A 12,898-nucleotide genomic window follows, 5' to 3' on the forward strand; every position below is an offset into this window, starting at 1 on the left:
TTTCGCGGTCTGCAAGAATGATGTCCCTGGTGGACATGCTATTGGGTAATGTATTGGTTTGCAGGCTAAATGATAGCAAGAATGCTAGGTGGTGGCATGTGGGTAGTGTGGGCGGGCGTGTACCGCGCATGTGCAAGTATGAGTGTGTGCACTAACAATTAGCAAAAGAGAGAGATGGGGGCGGTGTCATAAAGTACGCAGAGGCAGGCCCAGAATCGGATCTACATTGAGTCAGCACTTCTAATCATTCTCCTTAGCGCGCCCTGAGCTCTGATTTGTCACTGAGAGGGTGATCGCACCATAGTTTGTACTTCTTATCATACTCAGCTTGTACTTGCGCATATGGTACGAATATGCTTTGACGTTACGCATCGCATTAAAGCTTTGGTGTGACGTCATGTACGGCGTTCTGTATGCGAAAGGGGGCAATGTTTCTACTTGGTTTGAAACATGTATGTATTTAATGTACATACTAAGGGAAGACATTTGGGATAACTATGAATTTTTTAAAATACTTTTAATGTTCATACATTACTTTTAAAAAGATTACACAAATCGCGGTAGAACATCATGCGTACTCGTATTGAAAGACCTGCACAAGCGCATCATAAGCGTATGCAAAGCAATGTGACTTTAAAAGCAGAGATTTGATTGGTTCAAAACTTTTCCTATTGCGACTGTTAAAAGTTCCGTCCCATAATAATTATTCGACTTTGACTTTCTAAGAAGAAGCATTTGTTCTGAGAATCCTATCAAATAGAAGGAAGATCACCATAGTAAGAGCAATGGAGTCATCTTCCAGCAGTTCTTCAGAGGGAGATTTTATTCCTGAAGAACGTCCAAAGAAGAGGAAGAAGCTCTAATTTGGAAGTTTTTCACTTTTCCAGAAGGTCAAAAAAAGGTTAATGCTCCAAAAGTAACCTGTTGAATTTGCGAAACAACTCTTTGAAGGGGTGATCCATGTAAAAAAATACTCCTTTGGCACAGCAAATATGGTGCAACACTTGAAGAACTTGCACCCCAAGAAATTTGCTCGAGCTGCAAGACGGAGGTTGTACGAGAACCCACTTGCTTCTGCACCAAGCACATCAACTGCGGCAGCAGCATTTTCAGCAAGCAGTCCACACCCACATATTGATTCTGACTTTGCTAAAGTTAAAATTCTATTCATTTATTGCGATAAACTTTTGTGTTATGGGGAGCAGTCTATAGACTTGATGAAACGCAGGATGCAGGATCATTGCTGTCCTCGACATTAGTTGTTCTTTTTTCATTCTTTTGTTCCGCTTGGAATTTGTTGAGAAAACACAAAAAAAATACAAAACAAAAAAAACAGTTCTTTTTAGAACTACCTTCACTGGTCAAAGAAAGAACTATATTTCTATGTTAGTGTGTAAAAGTTTGTCAGAATGAATCTGTAGTTCATAAAGGAATGAATGAATATGTTACTAGTGTATGGAGAATGTGAAAGTGCAGAAATATAAGGAACTGCTACAGCATAAATCTATAGTATACTGTAGTATATCCGAAGCACTATCATATGTACATAAATATGTTACTAGTCTATGTTTCAATTTGCGCTGCTGGTGAAAGTCCCTGGGTGAATTTGTATGTGTTAGGGGCGGATTTACAATCCTGTTGTGCCTCTTTTACAAAGCCGTTGCGTCAGTTTTTTGGCACAGCGATGGTGCAAAAGATGTGCCATGGTGTGTACTATTAACAATGTGACGCATCTGGAGGGTGTATTACATTGTAAAGCGCTGTGCCAGAAGAGGCTTTCTTGTGCAGAAGGGGGTGCAGCAAGACCTCCTAAAAGTGAGTGAGTGAAATGTATAACATTTTATTCAGTGACTTTTGAGGTTATGCTGAGTCAAAACCATGCACATGCTTGAATCAGGTGTAAGGATTGATACAGCATTGTGAGCATAGGGCCGCAAGAGAATTACTGGAGCTGTGTTATACTTGCAACCGACGTCAAGCAATAATTCATTCAAAAATTACTTTGCAATTTAGTTTTGTTATTTTTTTATAATACAAATATGAAATATAATCTAAAAAATAAAATAAATATAAATATTTATATTAAAAATATAAGAAATTAGTATAAAAAGAAAGACATAATAATTAATACATTTATAAATTATCATTTACAAAACCTATGAAATTCAGTGAAAAAACCATAGGCTTCACACGTTATAGTTAGCTGAACATTTCTCTCATACAAAACCTTTGAAATTCCTTAGCTCAGCTAACTTTAACTTGCGCGCCTGCAATGCATTGTTGATGACGTCACATATTACAAAAATGAAGATACCAATTCCAGTTAGTACAACCTATTGAGTAATCCCAAAATCTACATACACATCCACTCATTCACCAACAGTTCTATATAGTCACTCATACATGTACTGACTCATCATATGTACTCATACACCTATATATCCTGTTATACACTGACACTCATCTACAGAGTTAGTCACACACATACTCACACATGCAAATAAACTATCAAATATCCATTTACTTGCATACACAGCTATACACCCCCCACTACACTAACTTCTACAGAATCGTAGACATACTTACTCTCTTAAACAATCACTTATAGAAACACATACTTATTTATACAGGAAGTCTTAGAATCTGTCGCTCTCAGATATACTCACTTATATACATCAATACTCACATATACTAGTTTAAAACATATGTAGTTACTCATAAATATACTATTGAGACAGTCATTCACTTAATAACACACCCATACACACACTCATCCACCCATACAGTCCAGCACACATGCTGTCTTCAAAACACATACAAACAGTGAGTCAGTCATTCATGCATCTGTGCGCTAAGTAATACTCCCCACCGAACCGTACAAACACTTATTTTGGTACTCAAAAAACCAACAACTCATGTAGCTACTCTCCAACCCATGCAGCCACTTATATACAAAGTGAGACACTGATACAGATATTTAAATATTAAAAGATTACTCGCTAGTACACCAATTCACTAAGATATACTTAATAAATCAGTCATTGACTGGATGATGTCATCAGTGATGTCATCAGGGATGTCATTTGAGATATCTTCAGTGATGTCATGAGTGATGTCAATGACCATGTCATGAGTGATGTAATATGTGACATCATCAGCAGTGCATTGCAGGCGCGCAAGTTATAGTTAGATGAGCTAACTATAACGGAGGAATTTCAAAGGTTTAACTAACTATAACATGTGAAACCTATGATTTTTTCAATGAATTTGCAAGGTTTTTTAAATGCTAAAACCTAACTATACCGAGTGTGAAACCTATGGGTTTTTTAGTGATATATATATACATAGGAAAAACTCTGTCTCCCTCACGCTGTAGCCTTAAATCCCAGCAGCGAACGTGAACAGACACAGACCACGGTATTTGAATGCCAAATTTTTATTTCAGTGCTGCTGCCATTATATCTTTGCCCCCGCTTGACGGATTACCCCAAACTGTACAAGGAGGAGTTGAGGTGGATGTGCTATTAGCAAACCAAAAAATGAAATGCTCTGTCTATGGTGATCCCCAGGAGGTAGTTATAGTTAGGACCTAGTTCCCGTAGGAAACTTTTATATTGATTTGGCTATATCTTTGATGTTGTTTGACCAATATTCATGAAATTTTCCACAAAGTGTCAAGGTAGGTTCTGGTTGTCATAGAAAGTTTGGCGGTGATCCATGCAATGAAAAGTCAGGAATTGGGGCACATAATGAGAGAGTGTCTGTAATGTTAATTCTCATAGGAACCTTTAGCCCCACCTACAGCCCGAACTGCTGAACGGACGTACGCCAAATTTTGCAGGGAGGAGGTAGATGTTGGTTCAAAAAAATGCCTTTTGCCAATTTGGTGTAAATCTGTTCAGTACTATTTGAGAAATTAAAGCCAAAAATTATAGCAAAGCCTCTGTTAACAGGTAAAAGGTAAACCGTTTTGATTAATTAAAACCATTACAAAAATGCACATTGTTAAAAGTTCTTGTATATAAAAAAAAGTAAAAATACATTTCTAAAGCTGAGGTTGTAATGCCTCTGGTTGCGATCCCTTCGCAAGCAAAGATGAGCTTGTGCAGGGAAAAGCAAGGCTCTGATTGGAAAAGCTATAGAATATGGGACAGGATATGAATACCTTGATCCCCAAGCCATGGTCTTGGGGTCCCCCTGGATATTCGCAAATTTGTGGCAGAAAAAGCCAGCGCTTTTTTTAAATAACCCCGGTTGAGATGGCCCCCTGGGGCATGTAATAAATAAAGAAGGGGGCTCACGTGGCCCCTCTGCTAGTGCTTATCAAAGCCATGGGAAACGTCACCTTCTTCTTATGTGGGTGGGGGGCCCTGTGGACCCCCCAATCCACAGGGCCTGCCACCTCGGTTACTCAGGTACTCTCTTTCATTAACCCCTTGCATGCTTATGATGAGCTCAGCTCGTCATGAGGCACAGTGGAGCTGCGCTCATGATGAGCTGAGTTCGTCATAATAGCCGCGGACGGCCCACACTGGGCTAATTCCTCGCCTGTGTAGGAATTCTGAAGGAGTGGGCAGAGTTGTGACGAGCTCAGCTCGTCATGAGCACAGCTCCACTGTGCAGCATGACGAGCTGGGCAAGTCACGAGCACTGCGGCGCTGCGCATGGCCCCTCCCCCCCGCACCACAGTGGAATTAGTACAGCATGGAAGGGGTTAAGTACGGCCTCCCCCAGTGCCCCGGGGACCACCGCTTCCCAGGGCACAAATACACTAAAGAAGGGGGTCCATTGCAGACCCCCAGCCCCGGGACCACCACCTCTCCAAGGCAAATTTGAATATAGGAGGTGGGCTGCATGGCCTCCTCTAGGAGCCCTAGACGGCCCTGGGGACCGCCAACCTCGGGGCAGGCTCCAGCAATGTCCCCGGTTACCTACCCCTGGGACATTGCAGTGTGCTTTGGCATGGCGGGAGTACTGCTCTCGTCATGCTACACCAAACAGTGTGCTCCGCTTTGAGCAAGCTTGAGCATTTTGATCTTACTTGCTGAAAGTGGAGCATACTTTGCTTTTTTTTTTTTTTGAATATTTTATATAAAGCGCAAACTCGACCTGAAGGTATTGGAGCGCTTTACATGAGCACCGTATTTACATTACACATTTAGGCATGGGGAGATTAAGTGATTTGCCCAGAATCACAGATGTGGACGCGACCTTGAGGCTCAAACCCTGGTTTCCAGCACCAGAGTTGGGAGTTTAAGCCGACGGACCACATCCTCTCATACACACATAGAGCTGCATGTCAGCAGCTCCGCTGGAGTAAAAAGCCATGCAGGCTCCCACAAGAGGCAGGTGCCGGCCTGGACCACGGGGGCCTTGAGACTCCCGCCGCCGTCCTCAACGAGGTGGAAATGCCCTTGTCAGATAGAGTTTCAGGGGCCAAAGTTGGTCCAGGGTGTGGACCACGCGGGCCCCGTCCCAATGATCTTTTTTTTTTAAATAAAAATGGCCGGGCCCAGGGGATGGGGGGCCACTCGGCCCCCTCCATTTGATTAATACATTTAATTGTTTAAAGGCCGGGCCTAAGGGATGAGGTCCCCTGGGCCAAATTCAGCCCAAGAACAAAGAATGAAAAAAAGCTGACAATTTGCAATTGCCCCTTCCCCTCTCTCCACTACTCTGCAAATGTGCTCCTGGAGTGTTTCGGTTTGGGGGATGAAGTCCCCTTGGCTGCTAAGGGTCCTTAAGAGCCAAGAAGACCTCCTGTTGCCTCCTGGGTGCCTCAGGACATCATCCCCAAAGCAGTAGCTGCATTTGCAGAGGGGTGGAGAAAGAAGGCGTGGCCTCTGTTGACCTCTCAGCAAAGCAGCTGTGTGGGTCTTTCTGGAGGTAACAGGAGGGCTACTTAGTACCCAAGACCCTGAAGAGCCAATGGGACCAACTAGTGGTGCTCCAGGAGGCGTATTTGCAGAGTGGTGGAGAAAGGGGGCCTGGCCACGAAAACCTCTGTGCAAACCCACTGAGTGGGTCTTACTGGAGGTAACAGGAAAGCAGGTTGGCCCCCAAGGACCATGAGGAGCCAAGAGGATTTTCTCCCCCAACTAGTAATGCACCAGGAGGCGCATTTGCAGAGTGGTTGAGAAAGGGGCCGTGGCCACCGAAAACCTCTCAGCAAACAAACTGTGTGGGACTTACTGGAGGTAACAGGAGGACTTGTTGGCCCTAAAGGACTCTCTGGATCCAAGAGGACTGTATCCCAAAACTAGTAGTGCACCAGGATATGCATTTTCAGAATGGTGGAGAAAGGGGGGATGGCCTCTGATAACTTCTCTTCAATCCTACTGTGTGTGACTTACTGGAGGTAACAGGAGGGCTAGTTGGCCCCATACATCGGGATTGTCAAGATGTGTTCAGAGGGCACACTGGTAATCAAGGAGACCCTCCCACATGTATTCCTCTTGTATCCCACACTCCCCTTGCTTTGTGGCTTGTTTTGTCTTCTTACGCTACAAGTGTTCCAACATGCATACATAGAGGGCACACAGATATATTGAAATTAACAAACCAAGCATGCCTTCCTCTGATGAGGCCTGGCTGCTGAAAATAATATGATATGAACTCACAAATGGAGGGCAAGGTGATTAAAATAGTTTATGGCAAGACAATAAGTAGCATCAATATCTGCCTTATACTGTGGATGTGGTCTTGTATGTCATTGAAGAAACCAAATGACAGCTCACACCTTTGATGACAAGTCCATGGAATGTGTTTCATCATAGGGGTCTGTGGGTTCTTTTCAGAAAGGTTATCAGTCACAAGCATAAGATCACAATGAATTTACCTTGTTTATCCGGGCAGGTATAAAAACATTTAACATTGGAGAGTTTTCCACTACTATTGCAGAGAAATTTACAGTAATAAATCACTCTCATGGGTGGAAATTGGATGTTGCAAGATGTGGTTTGCAATTGAAGCCTGCTTGTTTCTGGGCATTCCCAGACCCCTTCCCACCTTGGAAATGGTCAGAGATTTAAACTATCCATGGCAGGAGATACTCTTGTTCCTTCTTGGGAGGGGGAACAATCTATGAGAATATGTGTGGAGCAGGTGAGACATGGGCTTCTAACTGAGTGAACTCATTTAAACAGCCCCGTAGTCCATTGTGAAATGCCTTTAGTTTATTTTACATGGATGGTGATGCATTTTGACTTGTTTCTATTTAATGTGTGCTTCTCTTTTCCAGTGACATTTTGCAATACAAGTAACTGCATTCACGGTGGTTGCTCTTTGAAAGATGCCTGCACTTGCGTCTATGGATACCACGGACAGTCCTGTGATGAAGGTGAGAAGAAATGTGTGAGTGAGACAAATTCACAGTAAATGCAATGAAAATTAGTTGGATGAGGCTCTGCACCCAAACTGATCTGTGTTGGTCTTTATCTACAATACGTTGCTTGTGCGAAAGCTGTTGCCTGCCACAAACCCTGTCTTCCACAACAGTGATTCCTTTTCTTAGCATATTCAATGGAGCTATGTGTGACGCTGATTTCTACCGTAATTGTATTTCCTTGTAACAAATAAACAACTTTATTTTCTTTATCTTTGCAAACATACACATCTGATATATGATGCTTGAGTCTCTGTTTCTGTTGCATTCTCACCTTTCATCCAGCAAGTATAAGACATGTGTACATACACCTGCTATTCCATGGGTTCCCACCATTTCACTCATCTCTGTATCCATTCTGTTAATCTCACCACAAATATTATAACCTCTTCCCGAGTTTTTGTTCAGTTTCTCAATTTCACAGGTTTCAATAGCCATATTTTTGGAATTGGGGCAAGTGCACCAGGGGAGACTAGAACTGTGTTAGCACTCCCAGTGGAAATTGGCTCTTTGTGCTAACAATTGAACTTGTGCATAGTTTGCTTGCACACAATTGGAGGTGACTGTTCCCTCATTTCCATGGTCCTGTTCTCATACAAGGAACCTCAGACACCAACAATCAAGGCCCACTGACAAAAGCTTAAAGAACAACATTCTCTCAGTGGAGAGAGAGTTCCACATTAGAACACATCCTAGCAACCTCAACAAAGTTAGATTGCACAATACAAGGCAGAGACAGAAAAGCAGAATACCACACACTGCTAGGCCTTGTGGAAAATTACTAGCATCAAATCCACAATAATTGAAAATACTAAATATGGCCTATGTACAGCACTTTATTAAAACATTTCTAAATCAATTAGCAACGACATTTCAAGTGCAAAACTATTAATGTATCAGTTGTGGTCATATTTCATCAAAATATTATTACATTTCAAACATTCTATTCACATTAAAATGTGTATTCTGAAAAATCTCAAACAGTTCCCTCTCTGGGTATTTTTCCATAAACATCTAAACTATAATAATAATAATTTAAAAATCAGCTAGGCAGTTGTCAGTCAGAGGATATCAGTTGAGAAAACAAAGTTTTCCCTAGTATCCAATAAAAGTTGAGAAGTACAATGCACTCATCTATCATTCACACCGGTTATAGAGGAGTAATTAATCTTCTAGGAAAGAAAGTTTTTTATATACTAAATATTATACCACCAAGCCATAAATCAAGCTCAACACTTCAGGTGAATGTTAATGATTAGAAAAAATAAATATCTAGCTTGTAGTTATTTGCTCACAACTGTGACTTGGCGTCTTGATTAAAATCACAGAATCCCAATTGCTATGAAAAAGGAAACACAACAATTTGTACTGCAACGGGTACCTTAAATATTCCAATCTTATAACTAGAGAGTGTTTTAACCTCTCTTACCTCTTTAAATATGGTTGTGTGCGGTGCACAATGACTTCTTCATATATCTTGTTGTATTTATAGGGAAACTAGTTCTTCTATGTTGTGTCTGCCATTAGGGACTCATGTACCCTTACTCTAAACTAATTCTTTCGATTAGTTACTGTTATTGGGTGCCGTGCTTTAGCTAAAAAACGAAACACATTGCACAGCATGTATTCAATTATTATATCCTATAGCAGTGATTATACAACACATCTAATTATTATTTAGTTAGTTTAATTTTTTGCGTTTTTCTAAGAGCTGTCCATTAAAGCTACCTGGTGTATAACACTACCTTGTAGTCATTTTATTCGGCATTTAACCACCAGTACAGCTTCGATATCTAGTGCTTGATAGAGTACCCGAATTCTAGATGTCAGAGGAGGTCATCATAATCATCGCTCTGGAGTTTTCTTCCCCTTTTTGCATTGGGTTGTAACAACACTCCTTTAAAGGCTGTAGTTCCAATTCCAAATAAATTCTTATTTTCTGTATCTTCTTTTTTACCCTGTTACCTTGACCAGTCTTAATCACCCATTTTCCAAACATGATTAGACAAGATAGAATCATTGCACAAACCATTCATTTTCAATGTAAATTTGATCTTACAAATTCCTCTCCCGTTTTCAATTCTTTATCTACCAATTTCCCTTCATCTGCATCTCTCATAATCGGAATTACCCTTTCATTGTATTCATTAATAAATGCTAATTAATCTTTATTTAATATATACACAGGATTAACTATGTTATTATTATGCATAGTTTACACAACACATCTTATATACTTACCATACATCACATTCATGGTATCCAAACTAATATGAAATCTATTAATAGTAGGAATACAATTAGTCAAGATAGGAAACAATGATTCATCCACTAGGAGATGGACAGAAATACATGACATGACGTTGCAACCTGTACATCAGAAACACCTTCCCCACATATGCAGGCTTTAGGGTGTCCACATAACACTGACTAATTTGTGTAATGACCACATATTTCCAAATATGTCCTAATATAACTGTTGTCATTAAGACTATCACCACTAAACTCTTCATGTACAAATTCATCATTATTTTCTATGCTTGTAACTTATCATCTTTTTAGTTTTAGAAACACATGCCACTGGAAATTGTAAAATCAACATTTGTAACGATTACCTACAATCATACAGCATCCTTCGTTTCTTATTTCTTCTAAAACACTAACAATTATTGCGGTCTACAAAAATCCAATTACAATAAAGACCATCCGCGATATCTGGTCAGCTTTTGATAGACACGCACATTTCTCTCCCTCCTCCCCGCACCCCCTTACACTATAAACAGAACTTTTGGCGCTGGACTGAGAAGGTAACGTTTCCAGGGAGACTAACCTTGTCCCTGTATCCAACCCGCACTCCATTGTGGTCAGCCTGAACGTGTTACTTTATCCTGGTCTCCCCCAACTAGATAGTCATGAATGGCTCTTTGCTATTATTTGCTTTATCTAATTGCCTAAAATGGTGTGGGATTTTTCTAGTGATCTGTTTTCACTTTGTTACTGTTTCTAATGGGCATACATACTTTACACATTGCCTTTCATTCAAGTCTAACTGCTCTGTGCTAAGCTACCAGAGGGATGAGCACAAACTAATTTTGGGTTTATTTGTGACTTCATCCTGACAAGAAATGTAGTTGATGCTTGAGAAGGGGTTTACCCCCCCCCCCTCAGCCAGTAATCTATTTTCTTATACAGAGAATTTATTCCAACACAAAGTTCAATCTGTGGTAATGAAAATTCTCAATGAAAAAGCCTGTGAGGTTTCTATACCCCTTCACTCTTCTTCAAAGCTAAAACTGTTCATTCCCACTTGGAGTCAGAGGTTTAAGCATAGCTTTGGCAAAAACATAAAAAATATCTCCTCAAAGTTCCATAGTTAAATAATAGATTCTGGGTTTTACCACCTTCCTTTCAGACTCCATCGTAGGTGTATAGTTGCAGTTTTTTCTTATAAATTACCTTTATCTATTATATACCAAAATGATTGTCCTTCAAAGCTTTTTTTATTAATATCAAATGTTCCTTTTTTTCAAACGGTAATTATTTAGTGATGAATTCATACATATTCATAATTCATTCCTTCAGTGCCATGCCCCAGTGCATTTCAGGCCAAATAGTCTGTCTTGAGGGAACCAGAATCATCTTTCAACTTGCATGTTTGATGGTTTAGAGAATCTTATGTGGTTCGACACCATCCTTAAAACATGTTGCTAAACAGCAATAGATTCATGAAATGAAATGCCTACGACAAGATTTGAGAGCAAAAATAAATGACTTCTCCAGCGTTAAGTGTAAGTATTAAGATCATCTACAAATATGAACAGAATTCAGCTGTCTGTGTCACAAAGAGAAGGGCGACCTTTGGCCCTGTCCTCAGGTAGGTCGCCACCCAGCCGCCACACGGTCCTCCTGTGATGCTGTCGCCTTGCCCCTGCCTGGTGCCACGTGAGGCCCCCTGCTGATCGCTGTTTCTTCTTGTATTTTGTGATTAGTTTGTGATTCTTGACCTCTCCTGTTGTGCCTTGTACCCCCTTTGCCTTCTGTGCCCCCTTGCTCCCCCGTATTGCCTCCCATGTCCTGTCTCCCGTTCTCCCAGATCCCTCTGTGCCTTCTTCCCGCCGCTGCGTCCCTGCGGCCCCCCCCGTTCCCTTTCGCAACTCCACTCCCACCTCCCAGCTGCTCCTCCCTCCCACAGCCCCTCATATGGAGGCTGCGCGACGGCGAAGGGAGCGACCTTTGGCCCTGTCCTCAGGTAGGTGTCCCCCCCAGCCGCCACATGGTCCTCCTGTGATGCTGTCACCTTGCCCCTGCTGCTGCCTGGTGCCGCGTGAGTCCCCCTGCTGATTGCGGTTTCTTCTTGTATTTATTGATTTCTTTGTGATTCTTGACCTCTCCTGTTGTGCCTTGTACCCCCTTTTGCCTTCTGTGCACCCTTGCTCCCCCGTATTGCCTCCTGTGTCCTGTCCCCCATTCTCCCCGGTTCCCTCTGTGCCTTCTTCCTACCGCTGCATCCCTGTGGCCCCGCCCTGCCATACCCATTCGCCGCCCCACTCACGCCTCCCAGCTGCTCCTCCCTCCCACAGCCCCTCATATGGAAGCCGCACAGCGGCCGCACCGCTGGCGCACCAAAGACAAGCCTGTGTGCGCCCGTCTGCACCTGGACCGTGCCCAGCGCCAGAAACCCTGGACCCCGAAGCCACCACAAAAGACTGCACTACGACTCCAGCACCTTCCACGCACTCAATCCCGGACAAAATCAACCCTGCTACCGGGCCACCCTGAAGCTCACCCAAGGGCCCTTCACCTGCCAGAACTGCAGCTTCTCCAGCATCCAGCCCGCCAAACCATCAATCGATGAAACCCAACCACCTCCGATGCATCCTCCTCAACACCCGCTCCGCTCGCAAACACGCCATCGAACTCTGGGACCTCCTAGACTCAACCAACCCCGACTTCTTGACGGAGACCTGGCTGAACACCACCTCGGCACCGGACATCGCCATAGCCATCCCAGAAGGCTACAAAATCTCCAGCAGAGACTGCACCAACAGGGTGGGAGGGGGAATCGCCATCATCCACAAGGACACTCTCAGAGTCTCAACCAGCACCGACGACACCCTCACCACTGCCGAGCACATGCACTTCCAGATACACACCGACCCCAATACCACCCTCAGAGGAACACTCGTCTACAGACCACCCGGAGCCCGGCCACAGTTCAGCGACGCCATCAGCGACCTCATCAGCATCCACGCCCTCTCCTCCGCGGACTACATCCTCCTCGGGGATCTGAACTTCCACCTCGAGAACAACAATGACGCCAACTCTACCACCCTGATCGACAACCTTGCCAAGCTCGGACTCGTGATGACACCCACCCACGCCGCTGGACACACACTGGAGCACATCTTCTCCGCAAGTCCCCACGTCTCCTTCAACCACACCACGAACCCCACTGCACAGACCACAGATGCGTCCACTTCACCTTCAGGAACCCCACCACACACCACTGCACCC

General features: G+C 43.0%; 1 protein-coding gene across 1 annotated transcript in view; it reads left to right on the forward strand.

Moving 5' to 3' along the window:
- Positions 1 to 12,898, forward strand: part of LOC147740933 (uncharacterized) — a 330,387-nt gene that overhangs the window by 112,315 nt on the left and 205,174 nt on the right. Inside the window, exon 5 of the mRNA XM_086936090.1 lies at positions 7,241 to 7,339. Within this exon, the coding sequence (XP_086792216.1) occupies positions 7,241 to 7,339 (99 nt within the window). The remainder of the gene's footprint in view (positions 1 to 7,240; positions 7,340 to 12,898) is intronic.

This window comes from Lissotriton vulgaris, chromosome 1_1, assembly GCF_964263255.1.
Source record: "Lissotriton vulgaris chromosome 1_1, aLisVul1.2, whole genome shotgun sequence".
Taxonomy (NCBI): domain Eukaryota; kingdom Metazoa; phylum Chordata; class Amphibia; order Caudata; family Salamandridae; genus Lissotriton; species Lissotriton vulgaris.